Source organism: Ammospiza nelsoni, chromosome 16, assembly GCF_027579445.1.
Source record: "Ammospiza nelsoni isolate bAmmNel1 chromosome 16, bAmmNel1.pri, whole genome shotgun sequence".
NCBI lineage: Eukaryota > Metazoa > Chordata > Aves > Passeriformes > Passerellidae > Ammospiza > Ammospiza nelsoni.
The window spans coordinates 7,837,688-7,859,028 of NC_080648.1; the positions used below are offsets into that span (position 1 = coordinate 7,837,688).

At 39.4% G+C, this 21,341-nt stretch overlaps 1 protein-coding gene across 2 annotated transcripts in view; it reads right to left on the bottom strand.

Moving 5' to 3' along the window:
* The window catches only part of GABRA1 (gamma-aminobutyric acid type A receptor subunit alpha1), a 39,206-nt gene extending 21,456 nt beyond the window's left edge, over window positions 1-17,750 (bottom strand). The window contains exons 1-4 of one of the 2 annotated variants that reach the window (XM_059483337.1): window positions 17,386-17,750; window positions 15,024-15,111; window positions 11,256-11,368; window positions 1,659-1,726 (exon numbers count right to left, since the gene is read on the bottom strand). In XM_059483337.1, the coding sequence (XP_059339320.1) occupies window positions 1,659-1,726; window positions 11,256-11,368; window positions 15,024-15,097 (255 nt within the window). In that variant the 5' untranslated portion in view covers window positions 15,098-15,111; window positions 17,386-17,750. Of the gene's footprint in view, window positions 1-1,658; window positions 1,727-11,255; window positions 11,369-15,023; window positions 15,112-17,222 lie in introns of both variants that reach the window. The other variant, XM_059483338.1, reaches the window with a different exon arrangement.
* Window positions 17,751-21,341: the final 3,591 nt, after the last annotated feature.

Here is a 21,341-nt window from a genome sequence, read left to right on the forward strand (position 1 = left end):
TGCTGCAAACCCCAAATGGCTGAGGTGTGCTGGCAGCTCAGGGGGGCTGTGCCTTCCCAACACTCAGGAGGAGCTGGAGGAGCCCCAGCCCAGGCTGAGGCTCAGCTCATCCCCCCGTGCCTGCCCAAAGCCTCCCAGAGCCCAGCCCAGGCTGCACATGGGGACCAGGGCAGCCCCAGCTGAGGTGTCCGACCTGGCTGTGCCCAGAGCACTCTGCACCGAGCGTGCAGTGAAATCCAGATAAACTCTGGGCTCTGGCAAACTCTCCAATTTATCTTTCTGTCTCTGCTTTCACACCTAGTTCCTCAAGGAAAGGTTTAACATGAGTGGGCTGCACACACGTTACTTTTTATGGGAGGTGAGTAGGAGTTTTACACTAAATACTTTTCTGCGAATTCTTTAGTTTTCAAAATATATGAACACCTGCCTCTGTGTTTCTTGGTCACACATTTTATTAAGAGGATGATGGATTCTTTCTCTTGTTTAAATGACTGAAAAAAAGGAGTCAACATGGTATGGGTATCATAGCATTTATATGTTTAACTGTACTTTTATAAGTATTGCCTTCCAAGCAATCAAAAAATGGTGTCTCTTCAGAAAATTCACTTAGAAAAATGAACTGTCTTGAAAAAGTTACTTGTTACTTTTGCTGGTTTTCTATTCCTTAATGCTGTTTTGAGTAGTCAGAAACTTGTAATAACCTGGTGTTTAAGGCTTAGCTACATTTTTAGTTCAAATTAAGCAGCTGATAATTTTGTAATCAGAAATGGAACTTGTTCCCTTACCTCTACTTATTCTTTCTTTTCTTTTTCCTTGGACCTTTCTTTTGCTACGTATATTTAGCTAAACGTAGCCAACTACAAGTTTGAATTGCTTTAATTTCTTCATTTAGATCAACAAGGATGTTTCTAGCATTCATCCTTATACAGCATCCAGCAGACACTGGCGGCTGCAGATCAGGCTTTACCCCTCTCAATAACCACCTACTTGTGCAAACTTCATTCATATAGAAAATTTTAAGTACCTTATCCATATTTCTACACAACTCTTGGTATCTCAAGACCAGGGCTCACAACATCTTCATTCAGTTTTCTGAACATCTCCATTCCCTGCAGTTATCTGGCAATTTGATTTTAATATTCATTCCGTAAAGCAGCGACACTAATTCTCTCATTAATCTTCTCTTTTTAGCAGCCAAGATCTAGGAAAGTCACTTTCCATTGATCAGTAGCTTTTAATATAAAAATACAGGTTAGACTGTACAGATGTCACACCATAGGCATAAGTGTTAATTGCATTTTAAGATGATAATCTTTCTTGGCAAATTGGATCAGTGATGTGCCAGCAAGGACCTCAGCAATCACTCTCAGAAGAATACAGGTCCAAACCCTAATGCATTCCGTAATATATTATGTAGCAAATATAAAGTCTGTTAGAACACATTATTAAAGTCACTGAGGCTTCTAATTTCAGGGCACTTCAATGCAGTCATAGCAGCAGGAATGGCAGCACAGAAAACCTGATGGCATCTTCAAATCAGGGGCTCAAAGAGAGCCCAGCCTTAAAGGGGGTAAATAAGTTATTGCACAGATCTTTTATCCTCCAAATTAAAAAGTCAAGAGAAAATGAGTGCTGTAGAAATACAGGCCATCACTTACCATATCATGGTCTGAGACAGGCCCAAAGCTGGTGACGAAGATGTCAGTCTTGACTTCAGTTACACGCTCTGATGAACCAGGAAATAAGGACAGTGAGTGTCTATAAACAGCCTTCGTTAGATCTAACCACTACCAATTTTCACAATAAATAGAGAAATTATTGGCTTTGATTAGCCATTCTGAAATTGGTCTGCAATACAATCCTGAGAATTTACGGCAGAAGTAATTTCACAGTCAATATTGTCAGCAATATTGGGGGGGTTTTTTATAGTTTTTCCACAGAACTTTTTGAGGTACAGCAGCTGCAGTGGAAACAGTTCTACTGTTGTGGAAATCTTTTCATTCTTTGACTGATAAATCTTCCTATCTGATACCATAACCAGTGCTGAATATTGTACACAGTACTCTAATATCTCATTGGATTCTCAGTTTCTGGGCAAGCTAAAATAAGATCTCTAATAATTAACCCTGGGTTTGTGAGTTATGTATCTTGTATTGAGACCAAGAACACAGAAGAAAAAGAGAAAATACATTATGGTGTATACAAACATGAATTATACTTCATTGGTATGAGTTAGAAATGGCTCTATTACCCATTACTTCAACAAACAAAAAGGAGTTAAACTTTTCCAAATAAACATTAGCTAAGCTTCCCTTCTGGAATCATCTGTGTAAATGTTTTCAGAACGTGAGCTCTTCAGTCCTATAGGCCTAAATGATAGATTAGTACAAATAACACTTCAGAAATCTGTAACGTGTACATGACACAGATTATATGCATATGTGCATCACAGAGCTGGACCCCTCCATGATTTCCAGGATGTCCATTTTCCCCATGCACAGTGAAATTGGATATTTCAGAAGAAACCAGTGATTTTAGTGGTCACAAGTGCTGAGATGCCTTAACTGGTCACCACCAGTTAAGAAAGAAAGATCTCAAGAAAGAGGTCAAACATCTGGCTTCTCTATTTGGACTGGCAAAAGAAATTTTGAGAAACACCAAAGCTGAACTTCCCTCTTCCTCTCCTCTCCCTCTGCACACACACACGGGATCAGTCACTTCTGAGCATGCTGGTATTTTCTAGGGCACACAGAGCAAAATATTCACCCAGGATGCCATATATCACAGTAACCCTGGTGAATTAAATGCAGCTGCAGGGAGTAACACCGCCTGGACCAGGAATCCAAGCAGTGTTGAGTGCAGTAACCCCATCAGCTTCCCAAAGTTGTGGTCTTTTAGGTCTGAATGCATTTACTATTGTCTCCACAAACCAGCATAGGGGTTTCAGTGGGAATTTCAAACATGGAACAAGTGATAACATTTCTGAAATAACTTTCAAAAATAAATAAATTGACAAATCTGAAATGTTAAAAGTAATCCTAAAGAAAGCAGTACAGTAAATGTATAGTATGCAGACCTGCAGTAGACAAAAATTTCCCAAGACTAAGATACATATATGTAGCTATCTGTATAATGTTATATAAATAGTGCAAAATAATTAATTAAATTATTCCAAAATAATTAATCAATTTAATGAAAAATTTAACACAACCATCTAATTTCAAAAGACTGGACTGTTTATATACAATTTGTTCCATCTGACAAGAAAATTCTGACTGAAGGGAAGAAAATGAACTCAGGATTAAGCAGCCAGTTACACTATCCATTTGTGTATCTGTGCAAAAGTTCTAATGAGAATCAGTGTTTCACAATTCAGGTCTATCACTTTCATTCAAAAAGTGTGCAACTTCTAAAGATATAAAAATGGAAACAGTTTCCTATAAATAGCTAGTATAGATGCAATAAAATATGTCCTTTTGTGAGACAGCAAAAATCAAAAGGTAATATTAGAATTGATTCTACTGTTGGTCTAGGAAAGCAGTTGATGGAACTATACTCTGTTAATAAATTAATGCAAAAATTAGGTGATCTCAAAAGTAATCTTCAGGACTCATTAAAATGGTCACATTTCTAATTTATTATTCAAAATTAAGGAAAGTAAAATACTGTGATGTGGCTGAACTGCTCTATATGATAAAATTAATATATTATTATTACAAATAATATATTATTTTTATTCTTTATATCTGTGACTGAGAGGTGTACAAAATACAATTACTATTGAAGAAAGTACTGGATAGGTGAAATTTCCTCCTTAGGTGTCCAGTTGAATTAATACGTGACCTCATAGTTATTTACAGACTTTTTAATTGACTTAAAGAAATTTCAGTATTTTCTTGACACCTATTTGTCTCTGGACTTAAAGAAGCTCATGGTGAGAATTTGACTTTCTGGAACTGAAAGAGGCATATGGTTGTTGAGAAATTACTTGGCTTGGCAGGGAAGGATTCTGTCCTTCAGCCCATCCCTGTCACAGAAGCTCAGGAGGCTCAGTTCAGTTCAGGCCATGTGGGAACAGAGGGCACAAAAAGGACAGGGAGATCCCACAGCGTCCACTAAAACTTTGCTCAAGGGACTCCAGCTGCCCAGTCACCTTTCCTTAGGACTCAGAAACTGATACCATCCTGAAACCTATCAGCCTGTCACATACTGAAACATGAATATCAAATGGTTTTAAAGCTCTTTCACCCTTGTTCCTCACCCCTCTTGTACTCTTTCCTTTGGGAGAGAGAAGATTCTAGAAGCTCTTCAAACACAAAGAGATGCTGAGTCCCTTGAAGGTCTGAAATCTGAGCAAGGTTCTATTTAATATAATTCAGCTGGTTTGCCTGCACAAACACAGAATATGCTCTTTGAATCAGCAGCATATCATGTTATACTATCATCAATTCTGGCTTTGGGAGACATGTAGTCATGGAAGAGAGGCTGAGGCTTAAGAAAACCACTTGAGGACACAAAATGGAATCCTAAGACTTTTGCACTATGAAAGAAGATTTCCAAGGGAGTGAAAAAATAAGTGATGCTTTTTATTTCTGTATAATGTTGAAAATAATTTAGGTGGCACATAAATCACATAAAAATTAGAAAATTCAGATTGTGAACTCAGATGAGATTGTTATCTTCACACTGATTACACTTTTGCAGTGCACCTAATCCTCTCAAATGCAGATAAACTAATTTACAGTCCACCAAATTTTTTTCTTTGGTGTGCGCCTCACTTTCAAGACCAATGAAAAAGTGTGTATCAAAGCACAGAAAAAGATTAGCCACTCCAAAGCCATACAGAAGTTTTGAAATTTTTGTTTACTGTTTCACTAATTAGATGATTCAACTGTGCTTAGTTAAGTGCTTCAGAAGTTCTGAGTCACTCCTGCACAGGACATGTGTTTACTAATACAGTTGAGCTATATATATATTTAGAATCAAGGTTACCCATGTTCAATTTGCATCTTGATTACCATGGGAAGGCTCAAATTGTGCTTCAAATGCTCAGAATGCTTTTTGCAGGAACCACAAATCCTGAGCTGGATTCAAAACCTTCACAGTATTCCTAAGAACTGGATAAAAGTCTTATTGACCAAACCAGGCTCAGGTCAGGAGCTGACCGGATTGCTGAAGAGAAATCCAGCAGCTCTAAAGATGCATAACAATCTCTTGACTATGACATCTGTCTCAAGAACCAGGAGTAAGTAATGTAGGGATATCTGTAGAACATGTAACAATTTCAGTAAAAAGCCCTCAGGAAATTAATAATGACTTACTGGTTTGATTATGAGGCAAACACAGGGTCCAAGCAGTTACTGAGCAGCAGAAAAGCAGCTGAGCACCACACCCAGACACTGGAATTCAGCTTTGGGCAATGGATCCAGGTACAGCTACGAAAGCCCCAGTCAACCTCAACTGCTGTAATTTTACTGTTTACAAACAATATGTTTTGCTAATGATGCTAGACTAGCGTAAACTCAAAATTAGTAACAATAAATATTTTGATTTAAACTCCCAGGGATCTCATTATTGCTAGAATTGTGACTGGATTATAAACTGAGAACAAAATAAGAAATACAGATTTATTTTAACAGCAGGAAATAAGCCTATTTATCAGGAGAGACCATACATGAAATATTTCCCTTTATGATCTGCCAGTATTTGAGCACAAGGTTTATTTGAATTGCACATTTTGGTGGATGAAGTTAATTCCATTTTTTGGTAATGCACTTGTTCTTCCTGTATGTCTCACGTCTGTCTGTGCTATAATTATTTATATGGAGGAGACATTTCCTCTGGCTTTGAATGAAAGGAATTGTGATACCTGTATGCTTAGACTAATCAGCCCAGCTGTGTCCTGTGAGGTGTTTTGGTTGAAGAACAACAACAAATGCACTCATAGGAATTTTGTGCTGCTGCATTAGTAAGAGTAGAGACCAAAAGGGAGAGCTGTGCTGTGATCAGCCACTGCAGTCTGTGCTGAGGTCACTGGGACCTGCACATGCCAATTTACAGCTCAAAGCTGCTCACATCCTTCCTACCTCCCCACTCTTGTATAGAATCTATTTTCCTAGGGTTTTCTAAGGTTTTTTACAATTGTCTTTACATTAATCTGGTGCCTACAGAGTGGAAAAAAAGACCAAAATCAGCCCCCTCAATTTTACAAAGTCAAGTGTAGCATCTGGTCCTCCTTTACTTATGTGTATAATATGTAGAATAATGTGTAGGGGTGAGGTCTTTTCATTTAGAGTGGAATCATTTAAGTTTAACTTTTTATTATGCATACAAACAAAACCCTTATTTTCCCTAAACTTTATATTAGCTCAGATATGTAAAAATCCAACAATTTCCATTGGTACCTCAATAGCCAAGAGGAAATGTATGTTTATATAAAGTGTTCTCATACAACTGAAACTTAAAATCTAATTCACATAATACCATGAGGTTCATTTCCCCATCCCTTCCACTCTGTGGAAGTAATGAATTGCCTGAGATTGACATTCCACTTAAGGACAGCCCCACTCAATCTTGATAAGCATCACACAGGAGCCATCAACAAATATCTTTTACTGACAGCATAAAATAAGTATAATTCTGTCCAATACTCAAGTTGATAATCTACTTGGGGTAATCTACTGAGCATTCAACCCAACAGTAAAACCAAATTTAATTCAGGAAGATTCTGGTCTGTCAAATCAAACTCACTGTTGTTTGTTCTGTATTAACCTTTCTACTACAAAATCCCTTTCAAAGGGATAAGCCACATTTACCTTTATTCTGATGTAAAAGGTCTCAGAGCGTGTGGTATCCTTTAGTTTTAGGGAGATGAGATGAAAATGGTAAAAGTCTTAGAAAATCTGTAGCTGCCCCTGATTTCATGTAAATGAATCTCATCACCAAATACAACCTGCCCTAAGCAAGTCTTCCCCATCTCCCTGTGGCACTTCAAACCTGGTAGAGTAACTTATTTTTTCCACCCTTTTTTATTGCTCTTCAATTTTTTTACCTCCCACTCTAGCCACAGTGCATTACTAGAAGAGATCACTAGAGACTGAAATGAATTTTGCTTCTTATTACTGTTTGATCCTTTGGTTTTTCAAGGACTGTGTATTTGAATAGAGATCAGCATCTTTATTATTTAGGCATTTTTGGTCACCTCTAGTTCTACAGTCCAGGCAGTTTCCACAGAAAATTATGCCATTACCTCAGTGACTTCCCTCTGTTTTTGCCTCTAATGTCTGACATGATTTCCTCTTTTCAGCTTCAATATGTTACTCTCTGCAAATCCTCCTCCTTGCTTTTTGTAAATGATTATCCTCTCATAGAGTCAATAGGTGTCCTCCAGTATCATTCACAACATTTTTACATTAATTTTGGAAGTTCTGTTTTCCATGCATAAATAACTAAATGTAACTATTTGTTCATGTTTATGGATGGATACAACAGATGCTATTTCCTAGCAGTGTCTGCCTAAGTGACTAAGACCACATATGAAGGAGGCAAAACAAGTAAATAACATAATTTATATCAATAATTATTGATAAGAAGTGCAAATGTGCTAATGCATAATATGGTGTTGCATGCTCTTTTTAAAAATAATCAGACTAATTTTACCAATGATGCCATTTTTTGAATTACAAGCATATTCAATCACTATAATTTTTCCCTGTGGGTCACCAGCTCCACTGTGTAATATTCTGGTTATAATATTCTGGTTAATGAGAAATAATTCTTTCTTTCCCCCTTGTTTAATGGCAGACTGCTCAGTGGTTCTCATTTAACTTCAGATATGGCCTTCTTGGGTTATCTGATGGTAATTTCCATTCCCATAGTCTTTATGGAGCATATATGACTTTTCCCTTTTGAAGTAATACCTCAAAAAAAGATGCAAAAAAAGGCAAGGGCAGAGTTAATTGTAATCTAGTACTTATTCTGTGCATGCTCAAAGAGTGATGCAAAATTCAGCACCCCTAAATTTTTCCTTATCTTAATGCTCCACCTTTTACCCTGGCTTTCCCATGAATACATAGAATAGCTGCTACAATGAAATGTACAAAATGAATCTTTGCAATGAGATTTCTCCAGTAGGTTGTTCTTGGCTTCATGGTGCCTCACTGGCTACACCAGAGCACTTCTACCAAGCATTAAAACTGTTCACCACACTGACAGGATGTTTGCAAACTTGGGATTGAGAAATATCATCATGTTTATTTCAAAAAGGATTAATTTACCTCTCTAAATAAGTAGAACCAAGATCAAGATCCAATCCCTTTCACAATTCATTGCAATTTTTCAGTAACTAAATATAGCTTTTCATCACTGAATTCTTCATACACATAATGGCAAGGATGAAAACCACATAACCTTACTGAAGGAACTATCATTTACCTTTTATTCCATAGGCAAGAAAGAGAGAAATTGGTTTATTTTCTGTTTCTGTGGGTGTACAGATTTGAAAACTTGCACTACAGGAGGAGAGGTCGTACTGGGATAACCAGAGTTTTCTGCAGTGTGCCCTTTTCTGTAAGAGACTGCACATATATTGTTTTACCTGAGCTGCTGGTTCTCAGAAGGCATAGAAAGAATAGAATAGACAGTTTTGGATGATTGGAAGAGTGCTCTAGTGCACTCAGGGATACACAGATGTAAACTGTGCCTAACAACGTGAAATTTATCAACATAACATTTAATGAGGTTCTCTGGCCTCTTAAATTCTCCGATAGCTACACCACAGCTAAAATGGAAGGAATCCATTTTAGAGCTAATTCTATATATCTAAAAATATTGTTACATTGGTAGATTTCTTTACTTTTGCTTCAGAGTGGATAAAAATTGTGTTCTGATCAAAATATTTAACAAGAAGCCATCACTGATGTTGGGAAGAAAAATGAAACCACTGCTTTTCCATGCATTTTAAAATTTCCAGTATCAAATCATGCTATGATGGAAGACTACTGAACTTCCAACTCCAAAATCCATGCTATATTTTATATATTGGTTTAGATTTGTCACTGAATATTTTTATGCATGGAACACTTCAGAATACATTTCCCCATTATACCGAGAATCTAACTTAGCTGTCAAAATTGAGTCATCCTGAGGTTCTTGACTCACATTTAGATACCTTAGAAAAAAGGTTTTGAAGATGTGAATTTCCACACCCTTTATTATAAGTTGCTATCAGGACTGAAAACATCAGCCTAGGTATTTGTCCCTAGTTTTTGAAATCTATACATTTTCAATAATGCCTTATTCAATAGTCAAAAGAGTTTATCTGCTTCTTACTATACTTGATTCCAAACATTAATTTACTGCTCACAATTTAATCAGATGTGGGATTTGTTTTTTAAAGCCACGGTACTCTTCTTTCTAGTGTTCAAAGCTGACAAACATAAGAGAGAAATTTGCTGAACTGACACCATGAAAATATAGTATACTTTGCAGAAGGAAAATTGTTAATTCAAGGTTCTTGGTTACAGGCAGGAACAGGCAACACAATCCAAAAAAGGAAGGATGCAAAGATTATTTAAATTTCTCTAACCCTTAGTTAAACTACCCCAATCCTTCCTTCTCTCCATCCCATATTTCCCATCACTCATTGTTGCTTTCAAAAGCCATGCACATTGCCATTTAACTTTGTGAAGAGGTTAATTTCATTTCTGTCAGAAGTAACTTTTAACTGGATGATTCTTTCATGAGTAGACCTGCATTCAGAAACATCTATATGAAGACACAGACATAGGAGCTGATACTGATATGCTTAGTTGTCTAAATTGTAATCCAGAGATTACACCTTTCCCTGCACCTCCCTTTGTTTTCCCTTCTAGTATCTGTTAAAAACATCATAATAGCTATAAAACTCATATAAGAAATCATCACATGCTCAGATTTTTCATGTAGACATGTACCAGACTCAGTTTACAATCTCATTTATTTATTGCCTTCTGTGTTTTATTTACTGTGATAGAGTAGCTGACTGAACTCTACAGTTCCATTAAACAAAGAATAAAGGAACATTTATCTACCCTAGGTCAAGGGTTCACAAGAAAGCAGGCAATAACACTGGTAGATAAAAATAAAAAATTACTATTATTCTGTTGTCTATTACCTGAAGTGGCACACAAAGATTTATACACCAGGACATTTTTAAATGTGGTAATTAATACTTTTTAATCAGAATTTTATCTTTAGCCATTCCTCAGAATCAGTGAAGTCAATTTATTGAAGGGCCTGGCTCACAATTCAAGAACAGTTGCAGGATGGTAGTCTCCAACCACAGCATAACCTTACACTTAATTACCTTCCATTTCATCCAGAGGAGATGATAGAAGAATTCTTAATATAATATCCCCTTATATTGCAGTTCCTCTGAGAGTGAGTACAGGAAAACTCTCTGAACTATATTTCGTTGCTCTTTTTTATTTTATCTGAAGAGTCCAAAAGGAAAACAGAAAAAGGACGTCTGAAAGAAGTAAAGCCAACCTCTCCATGCACTGGAAATAATAGATTTGTGCTTGTCCATTTAGAATTTCCATGTTTGTGAACAGTAAGCTTTTAAGACCCAATTTTGGGACCATGTCACACTAGAACAAATCAAAGACTGAACACAGAGATGTTGATGAAGACCAGGTTTTGTAACAATGCTTTTATAAAGACATAATTGCTATGTGGTTTTATGCCTTTCTCTGGATTCAGCACCAAGAGCAGAGGAAGAAAGACGTTTTTACCAAACTGTGAAGAAAAAATGTTACAGAAAGAAATCCTTACACAACTAAGTAGGGAAAAAATCTTAAAAACTTCTCTGAGACAATCTGCTAGAATAGATTGATACTTTTGCTTTTAAAAAAACAAATCCTCATGAAAATAGTCATAGATATATGAGGCCTATTCAGGCCTCATTCATCAACTTGTCATTTGTCAGGTCACAGGTTGTATTTTTTATCTTCTATTCTTTATACATTCAAAGTTTTATTACCCATTGAGAGGCCTTCTTGAATTGTGAACCATTTTCTTCTTTTGGGTTTATGTGTGAGAAAACCAAGTATGCAAAAGCCAGGGAAGGCTTGGATTTGGGGGAAAAAAAGCTAAATATCAGCATTAGTTTATGTGTATATATAAACAGAATTAAAAGAAGTATAGCATGGAAAAAATAATAATGTTTTAACTGTTTTCATCTATCATGTAAAATTGAAAATCATAATACAACACACCTCCCAGTCCTGGTCTCAAGCGGTTGTCGTAGCCATCCAGAAGGCGATCCAATATTCTGGTGAACACTGTGGTGTTGTCCTTAAGTTCATCTTGTGATGAGGTTTGTCCGTAGCTGAAATACACAACAATTAACACTGAAAAACAGTAATCCACCAATAACCTTGGAAAAAAGTAATTCCAAAATCCGTTTAATCTCGCTCATACAGGTTTAGGGTCACATAACCTCCTCTGTGTAACAAGATTTAATGCTTTGTAGCATTCTTGCATGTTTATATTTTCTCCTTCAATTCTAAGATTTTTAGAATCATAAAAAATCAGTGCCCCTCCATAAATGGTGAAAAAATAGAATGCCAGTTCCTAATGTTTCTCTCATTACTCCTTAATGTTTATAAGGTGCTAATATGTGTTTTCCTCAGAAAAATGCTCATTTGTCAGCAAAGAGTAGTGTGTTCGATTCATAATAGCTCTAAATGGTTTGCATGCAAAGAAAGATACAGTAATTTAGAACACTGACAAGTACTGACAAAAATAGACATATCTTCTTTTTAAATACAGAAGTAGATTGAGTGAGTGTACATTTTCATAGATCGAGATGTAGTTTTGCTTTTATTTTTCATTTTCCTCCAGCAGTTAACATTTGGAGGAATATCTCCATCCCTGCCTTTCAAATACGTAAAACCATCTGTTGATATGAAAATCTCTTGTGTCTATAAATCTTTCCTTATAGATCCCTATGTATATCTCTAACTCAGTCAAAGGTCCTGAAATTTTACTTGAAGAAGGATAAAATGAAAGCTCTTTGAACTCAGCTACCAAAATCTTGCTTCCATCAATACAAATCAGAATGAAATCCTTAGGCTTAATGGTTTCTGTCTGCTGTAGATGACACGAGAATCAACCTTTTTCTTAAATCTGAGACCTTTACCTAATACCCTGTCACAGATGATTCCCTTAATCATAGATTACACTTGTCTTAAATCCTAACCCAGCAGCAGTTTTTCATTCACTGCTGCGAAGACTTCCATTGCAAACACGTGGAGTCATTGGGGATAAAAGCAAAAGTGCTGCTTTTCAAAACATCATTTTATTGCACACATTACTGCTAAACTGGAGCAACAGTGCAGCACCGGACACTTTGCTGAGGATCAGGTTTAGTGACAGAAGTGACTCTTCCACTGGCCAGCCTGTTTCCTGTTTGGGGTACATGGCCCTGCCAGCCCTTCCTGCTGTAACCACTGAAGACCCTCTCAGCAGGAATATGGTACACAAAATGATCAGGTTCTGCTAAAATACCTATGAAATGCTTTTCCTGTGAGCTGCATCAGTCAGACATCCTTTGTGCACCCCACGCTTGTGTTCCACTTGGATCAAATACAGAGGGAAGGAGGAAGGATACCCTGTACGTAGGTACCTGGAAGTGCTTCCAGGTTAATTTTGCAGAACAGGTTTGAGTATTTACTACAAATTTAGATCAGTTTCAGGACTGACATCCACAGGAGTCCTAACAATTCTTGGTTTATTTCTATAGGGTGGGATGTTTTAATGCATATAAATCATTATTTCTAATGAAAAAGCAAAATACCTAACAGTTTTTAAAAAATAGTATTAATTTCTTCTAACAATATCATACAACTTCATTTAATGAAAAGTAGGTTGATTTCTATTTATTGATCATGCCTAAAACTGAATTTTAAGTCACAGACAATATTTTTTATGCTTCCTCTATGTTATCAAATAACAAGTTCTGCTGTCTCTAGCAAGCATTTTATCTTTTAAAGGATCTTTCCTCATACACCTTCCCCGGAATTTCAACACACGACCTTTAGTGGAGGAAATTTTATATTAACACTCATTGTCAGGAAAAAAGCTGCTCTTCATACATATCTCAAGGATAGCAGAAGGTCATCAGTATTAAGGTGGAAAAAGGATACAGAACCACTTCAGAAATGTTAATGGGAAATAAATGAGAATGTTTGTGAGAGGCAGCAGGAAGATGGGCTGCAGGCAGTGCAGTTGTGCCCCACTCCCAGGTGGAAGTCCCATTCCTCAGTGCCCTCACCTGCTCTTCCCACCATCTTAGCCAGGTAAAAGCACTGTGAGGTTTAACTGACATGGGCACAACAGGGAGATTCTGAGCATTTGTGCATGTATGGAGTAGCTGTAACTCCAGAGGGATTGTGATTTTTCATTCAAAACACACATATTAAAATAGTCCTATTTGCTGGGCTTTTTTATGATAACAGGAGTGACATGGGAAGACTGTCTTTCTGTAAAAAAAGACACCTTATCTAATTTATTAGTTGTGTTTTATCATAAAGCACTAACAGCACTCCAGAGGGAAAGCAAGGCAACCGACAATGACAAAATGGCTTGAAACCCAGATCTACTTCATGTAAGGTGTGCACATTTTGAAGAAAAAATTACTGCATGCAATTGTGTTTTCACATTAAACCCCAGTCTCATAAAAAACTGTGCACGGACTCCATCTACAGGTCATTATATTCCTGACACACCATTGGATTTCTAAACTCTGGTCCAATGTGCTTTAATTCTCACATTAACAATGCACATGCACCCATTACAGCTACAATAAATGTATGTACACCAATATATGTGCAAATATCTATAGAATAAATGAGTTTTCACAAAATTCTCTAGCTATGTCAGATGAAGCATTTCAGGAATGCTTCAAATCTTAATATATTATAAAAATTAAAAGTTTTTTTCCTAAAAGATTATTTGATATAGCAGCTGTTCTATGAATCACTCACTCTTATTTGTTTTTAAGGAAATGTTTGTGCAGATGAACCTTTGTCCATTACCACTCCACACAAATTTAAAATCTTCAAGGCAGTTAGAAAAGAAGTTCCTCTAGAACTGTGAATGCATAAGACACTGTGGAGATCAAAGCACAAATAGATCTTTTAGAGATCACTATTGACAATAAAAATATTCTACTGCTTTCTGGTCATTAGGTAACATCATTGACAAGCACATTAATGTTTTTTATAATACAAAAATACATCTGAGAGTCTTCTTAAATGTCTTCACTGAGTTTTGAATTGCAGGCAGCACTTCAAGCATATTCCAAACTGCTTTATAGTCTCTGCTAATAGTTGTTTGATGAGGTGTTGTACGGTTACAGATTTTTCTTAATACTAATATTATTTTTAGATTATGATTTCACCAAAAATTCCACAAATACTCAGTGCAGAATGGTCTTTCAAACATAACTGTCATGGGCTTTGAGCTTACAAATTCTTCTTCATGCAAGCAGTCCCCCTTCAGCAGGAAGGTCTACTTCAGATTTTCAATACAACTACTGAGTTAGCACACAGTCCTGACTGACAAAGTTAAATTATGCCTCTGCTTGCAGTCACAATAAAGTTACTGAAAGCACTTAAATTAGATTAAAAATAACCCTTTATTATACTTTTCTCCCCTCTGAAGAAATTTGTATTTCTGAGTAGTCATTATATAAGAACAGAAAAAATTGCACAGGTGTTTGAGGTAGATTAGTTTCAATTTGTTTTCAGAAAGCTTTAGCTTATTCTCATCACCATATTGAACAAAGAAGTTTCCCGCAAACAAACTAGTTTTCTTTTGAACTTCACTTAGATTAGTCCCACTTATGTGGGACTTGAACAGGAATTAACTTCCCCCAATACACTTAGTGGTAGTGCAGCTCATGCAGTATTTGTCTTATGCTGCTACATTAAATTAAAGGCTCCTAAAATATGTTGGTGCATTAAAAAATATCTCCCCACCTTCTTTCAGTAAGTGCATTCAGGAGGAGGCTCCAGGCCCAGAGGCAGTCACAAAGCACCAGGAATCTCTTCATGGTGGACTCTGGAACTAGAAGGAAAATAACCATTAACATCCCCCACACTAAAACAGGTATTAGGTAAAAAAATCCGACATTGGAAACTTCTGCAGAGTAATGTGATGTCAGACAATGACCTCACAAGAGTAGAGCTGATGCCATTCTGAATAAGGGTGCATGGCCTTGGCTGCTGTCCTGGTTACCTTCTACTTTTAGACCCACAGACCCAGGATGGAGTTTGTTTTGTGGTCAGGGTGTATTCTTTATGCATTACTCTTGAACTTTAGCAAAAACAGTTACAAGCAAAAGCTGCTGTCCCCAAACTCTGTGGCAATTCTTATTCCGTTTCCCCCGGGTTGAAAGTGTGTCAAGGCACCTCCATTGCACTTCCAGATAACCAAGTGTAATTGCCATTTTTGTTTGACTTGAAGCAGCCTGAGCCCTTCCAAGCCTCTGGGAAGGTGTCACAATGTGGTTGTGTGATTGAGGAGAGTGATGCTTTCCTCACAACCACTGCTCTGCTTTGATGAGATGGAAGCAACTTTCTTCTAGAGATACAACAATCCACCTCTTCCCTTAAATACAGCATCAGAAAAGAACTAAAATGAGCAGATTCTAACTCTATGATCTGCTGCTACATAGGCTCACTTTAGGGCTAAAGGACACAATTCATAATGAAACCATTAGCTGACAACCTACACACTATCTCTCTCCTAAATCTCTACCAGTCTCTGAATGCTGCTAGGAAATGTTTCTGCATTGGCAGCCTTCTCCTCCTCTCCAAACATCTCCTGTACTCTCTCCAGACTTTACTGAGTTACTCTCAGTTTACCTTTGAGCAAGAAGTAACAGACTCAGAAAGTTTCTCCTGCTTTCTAATAAACTATAAAATAAAAAGTTAGCTGATATTTGTGGCATCAGTGCTGCAGATTCAACTAACTGCCCAGGAGATGTTGCAGGTCCCTTTACATAGCAATTCAAAGTGTGCTGGAATACAGTCCATTTTTAGGATTCATTACATAAATAAGGTTAACAAATACGAAGCCTGTATTGGAATTGGAGGGGTTTTTGCGTGCCTGAGAAAATCAAGCACTGTACATAGAAATGTTGTTGTAGCTTTAAATAAAGCTCCCCCAATTCACTGCACACTCTCAGGGACAATTTAAATCAATAAAACACCGTTACAAAGTGGTATGTGAGCAATGAGATATAATTAATGCGTTTATAGCCAGATGATCGGCAGATATGCATTGAATGGGGCTGAGCTAATCTGACTGGATAGGAACGAGCTGGCTGTGGCAGGAAAGTGTGGATAAAGATCTTCAGGGACGACACTGCATCCTAACTTGCCCTGGTCAGCCCCTTTACAAAGGGAAAGACAACATCTGTGGCTTCAAAAATCACCTTTCCCCGGTCCTGCCAACTTCTGCCTTTGCAAAAGGCTCCTCGAGATGAAGAAGGGAAAGTGAATTATTCTCAACTATTTTGATCTGTTGAGCTTCACGCTCGCTCCCCTTCTCCCAACACCAACCCCTGCTTCGATAAACCCATCCAGGCACAATAAATCCCGAAGAAGGAAAGTTTCTTGCAGCTGGAAAAAGCAAATGTAAATTATGGCTTTGAATGAGCGTTAGAGCCCAGCAGCCCCCGGCCTCCCCTGCCCGCACCGCCTGAGAAACCAGCGCCGGTTCTCCCATTCAAAATGGGAGCAAGAGCCACGCTTTGGGAGCGTTTCAGCAGCGCCCACTGGAAAAAAAAAAAAAAAAAGAAAAAAAAAAGAAAAAAAAGGGGGGGGGGGGCACGACTCAAAACAAAATCGGGGGTAAAAGGGGGGCATTTGATGCATTTTGACTCACTGCGAGAGATTTGCTCCTCTCGGAGGATTAAATCGAGACTTGTTTTCCTCCCGGCATTTCAACTTTGCATCCCCCGGCCCGGAGCATCCACCCCTCCCACCGCGCCCGCGGGAGGGAAAAACCCAAACCCAAAACCCAAACCCCTTCTGCGAGGGACCGGCGGAAATCAGTCCGCGCTAAAAAATAAATAAATAAGAGAACTGACAATGCCCATCGATCGCTGCGGATTTTCAAGCTGGAGGGATAGAGGAAAAAAAAAAAAAAAAATCCCCCCGATCCGGCGGTACCTGCGGACGGAGAGCAGAGGAGCCGCCCGCGCGGTGCCCGCAGCCGGGAGCGCCCGGAGCGCTGCGGGCGTGTGTCCGTGTGTGTCCGTGTGTGTCCGTGTGTCCGTGTGTGTCCGTGTGTGCCCGGGGGTGCCCGGGGGTGCGAGCCAGCAGCCGCGCTTACCGGAGCCCTCGGGCGCGGGTCCGCGGCGCCGCTGCCCTGCCGGGTGCCCGCCCGCCGGCGCGGAGGCTGCGCGGCTCCGGCTCCGCCGCTCACTCCGCCTCGGCCATCGCCGCCGCTGCTCCGCTCCGCTCCTCCGGGCTCGGCACCCGAATTTCTCTTCCCAATATTCCGACCGCCGCTATACAACAAAAGCTTTCTCTTTACCAAGACAGTAGTAATACGTCCCAGGGTAAACCGGATGTGAAATAGGCTGTGACTTCATGCCAGAGAGATTTTATTTTAGAAAGGAAGGTGGTACCAAGCTCTCATCTAGAGACCAATCCGCCCATTTTTTATATGCAGCACAATTTAACTTCCAGTGCTCTCGCCCTAATCCCTTTCTCTCTGGCTGCAGCCTCAAATCCTTCTACAATCTGCAGCATTATTATTACTGGGGGGGAGGCTGCGCGGCCGGGGGAGGCTGCGCTGAGCATCTTTACACACTCGCAGTTTACAAAACAGTCTATTTTAAGGGTCGTACATTAAAAATATAACCGATCTGCGTTAGCGTTCAACCTTTGCTCGACTATTTAGTCGCGGCATAAATATGAATGAAGGCTGGCCAGGGGTGTAGAGGTTGCAGCACTACGCGCGTGTGCCTATAGACTGTGTGTGTACCTATAGGGACCAGGCGGCAGACCACGGCTCTAGGCAGGCAGACGGGCACAGAGATGCTGTGCAATACTAATTAAACGCAGGTAACACGCATTTTGGGCGAGCCCCGTAGGAGATCAGCGGCAGGAGCAGGCGCCTCTTCCCCACTTCCACACGCCTTTAGCGGGCAGGCACCGCGTTACCCGGCGCGGTCCCGGGGCTCGGCCAGGCTGTGCTCGGGGGCTGCCAGCCCCTGCTCGCTGTCCCGCTGTCCCTCGGGGCCCCGCCGGGCATCGGAGCCGGGACATTCCCGGCAGAGCCCGCGGAGCGCCCGCTCGGTCCCACGGCCGGGGAGCTGCGGGAGCCCCGCGGAGAGCGCGGTGCTGCCCTGCCTGCCCTGCCCTGCCTGCCCTGCCCTGCCTGCTCTGCCCTGCCCTCCCCTGCCCTACTCTGCCATCCCCTGCCCTGCCCTCCCCTGCCCTGCCCTGCCTGCCCTGCCCCAGCCGTGGGACACTGGGGGCACACAGCGCTGCCCCGCACCAGTGTCACTTTAACCCCCACGCACACCTCCTCCCTCAGATGGGAGCGAGCCCGGCAATTGTGCGGAGAGCAAGGGGAAAGTTGGATGCATCAGGTCCGGGGAGGTGCCCGTGTGCGGGGAACGCGGGCAGCGCTCACCTCCCCGGCACAGGCTGCCGTGCCTTCAGCTTTATTTAGCTCGAGGCGCCTCTCACGGCTCCAAGCCTTCTGCAGAGGGATCAGGCTCTGCTGCCACGAGCACGGCGTGGTCAGCTGTCCTTGCTCTGGTTAATGGAAAGATAAAATGAAGTCCTTCGTCAACAGTAGCTCTTCTCTATAAAGCACTACCAGCATCTGTGAGGGGAAAAATTTTTTCCTTATATCATATGCACCTACTGGATTTGAAATACCATCTGCTTTCCCTCTTCTCCTTTCAACGCCATCACTGATTCAGTTTCTCTTCCTTCCTATGATGCTGCTCCAAGGAAGATCAAAATCCATAGATCTTGTCAGAGATAACCTGAAATGATATCTTATATTACAGTAAAGCTATCTGTTGCAGCTTTATCCAGATTTTTAAATGAAATATTGCACATTCTGTGCATTCTCATGAAATGCATTATCTGTTTGTAACAGCACAAGAAGGTTTTGATTTGACCCAAGAAACCAATGACATTCATAGCTAAGGCTGGCAATAATTTCCAAGGTGGCAGTCATTTTGGATAAGTGCCTGATATAACAGTCCAAACACTGCAATGATTTTCCTAAGCACAGGGAAAACTGAAATTTTGTTTATCAAAGTCCCCTGGTGTACCAAGTTACCCAGTCATTATGATCAGCACTGAATAGCCACAGGTTATTTTAAAAGCTTGCAATGGACTTTGTGCTTAGTTTCTTGGCATTTCCAATGTGGTTCATCTCATTTTGATTCAAGGCTGTTAGCAGTGCACAGAAAAGTAGGGAACAGAAAAACCTACTCACTTCCCAATGAAATGATAAGTAGCAACTTTTCAAATCACTGTTGCATAGACAAAGTCTTGGTGGCTAGAGGGATTTTTTTCAGATATGCGACATTTTCACCTTCATTTGCTCTTAGCTAACACAATTTACTGTTTTTGTTCTTCCACTGAAGTACAAGAGAGCTTTGCTTTAGCAACAAGTAAACCGAGGTAAACTCAGCTGAGTTTACAAAAACAACAGAATGAATTTTTATTGAAGTACTTGGATATTTTGTGGCTGTAAAACCACTGAGATCCCTTCCCCTGTCAATAAGGCATTAATTGCATTCTTAAAATGACTTTAAACTATTTTTTCTAGATTAATGATATATATTTACAAAAATAATTAAATATTCAACGGAGCTTTGATATTTCGTTTTGTCCATTATTCATGAACAAGGAGGTTGTAAGTATATTTGCTCTGTGTTTGTCATAGGCAGCTGGACAGAGAGATTGGCTGAAAGGTGGGTGACTGAATGGACAGAGATTCATGTACCTCTGGGCACTAAAATCTGAGCACTTGGAAAGCTGAGGCAGCTCCAGAGCCCATGAGACATAGCCTTGCATCTTATAGTTTTCTTGACTTACTTTAATTAGTATATAAACAATGGCAACTGGTTTTAGTTTACTTAAGTGTCAAGGGTTACACATGATGTTCTTTGCCTTTTTGCCTCCATGGACACAATTGCTGTGTGCCAAAGGATTTTATATTTTCCTGAGTTCTCATTGGGTGAAAATATTGACCTAAAATTGGAAGTTGCTCATTCTCTCTCTAATTCGCATCTGCTCAGAAAGTAGGACAAAACTATTTTTCCTCCATGGCTGAGATTCCTGTCCATCAGTGCTCACATGTAACCCAGATTTTATCTTTTCCTTTCAAAAGCTGTTATCACAGTTATCATGTCATTCCATAGTAAACGCTAAAAATATTTGGATGTAATCAAACAAATAGGCTGGTTTATGGGTTGTGTTATCAAAACAACTGCTTAAAAAAAATAAAAGAAAATACAAATTGTTTTTACCAGTAAAAGTGCTCTTTTGAAGGAAAAAAACTGTCTTGCAATTCTTACTTTTTTCCTTTTCCATCTGAATTCTACTGACCTAATCCAAACATGACCAGGGGTAACGCATTTATCAAACTCCAGCTGTGGATTTCAGGCACCTAACTTAAGAGAATATCTTTGAAAATCTCAAGCTATTTATAGGAATGTGCAGAGTACCAGGGAATCTTAGGGTCATATGATTTCGTTGCTGAAGAAATTGTTCAAATGAGAGAGGAAAGAGCCTTTGAACACACATCTCCAGGTAACTCAGGTGATGTGCATCTCTGCAGCTTTACAGGCACATTTGGAAAAGGAAGATGTCAGGCAGATGGGTTCTTTTCAAGCCAGCTTGATGAGTCCATAAAGTTTTCAAAAAGAGTTTATGTCTTTCATGTTACACAGGAATGTAGGACTATATCCTTTATAAACATTATTAAATATAAACAGTCAGCCAAAGCCAGCCTGGCACAGCTCTGTGCAATGCTTTGATGATAGTGCAAGTGATTAGTAGCAGTGAAGTTAAACCAACTGATTCCTGATTTGGTAAAATATATTTATTAAATAATGGATTAAAATTGACATAGAGAAAGATTTTCATCATAGCTAGATCTATTTTTGCTTTTAAATTTCTAGTTGGCACTTTTTGAAGTCTGGCCTATTCCTTTGGTATGTATTCATATACATATATATAGTATTTAAATAGGTCACCTGGAAAGAATATATTTTTTCAGTCTTGTGGTTTTTATCATATTTTTCTTTCTGT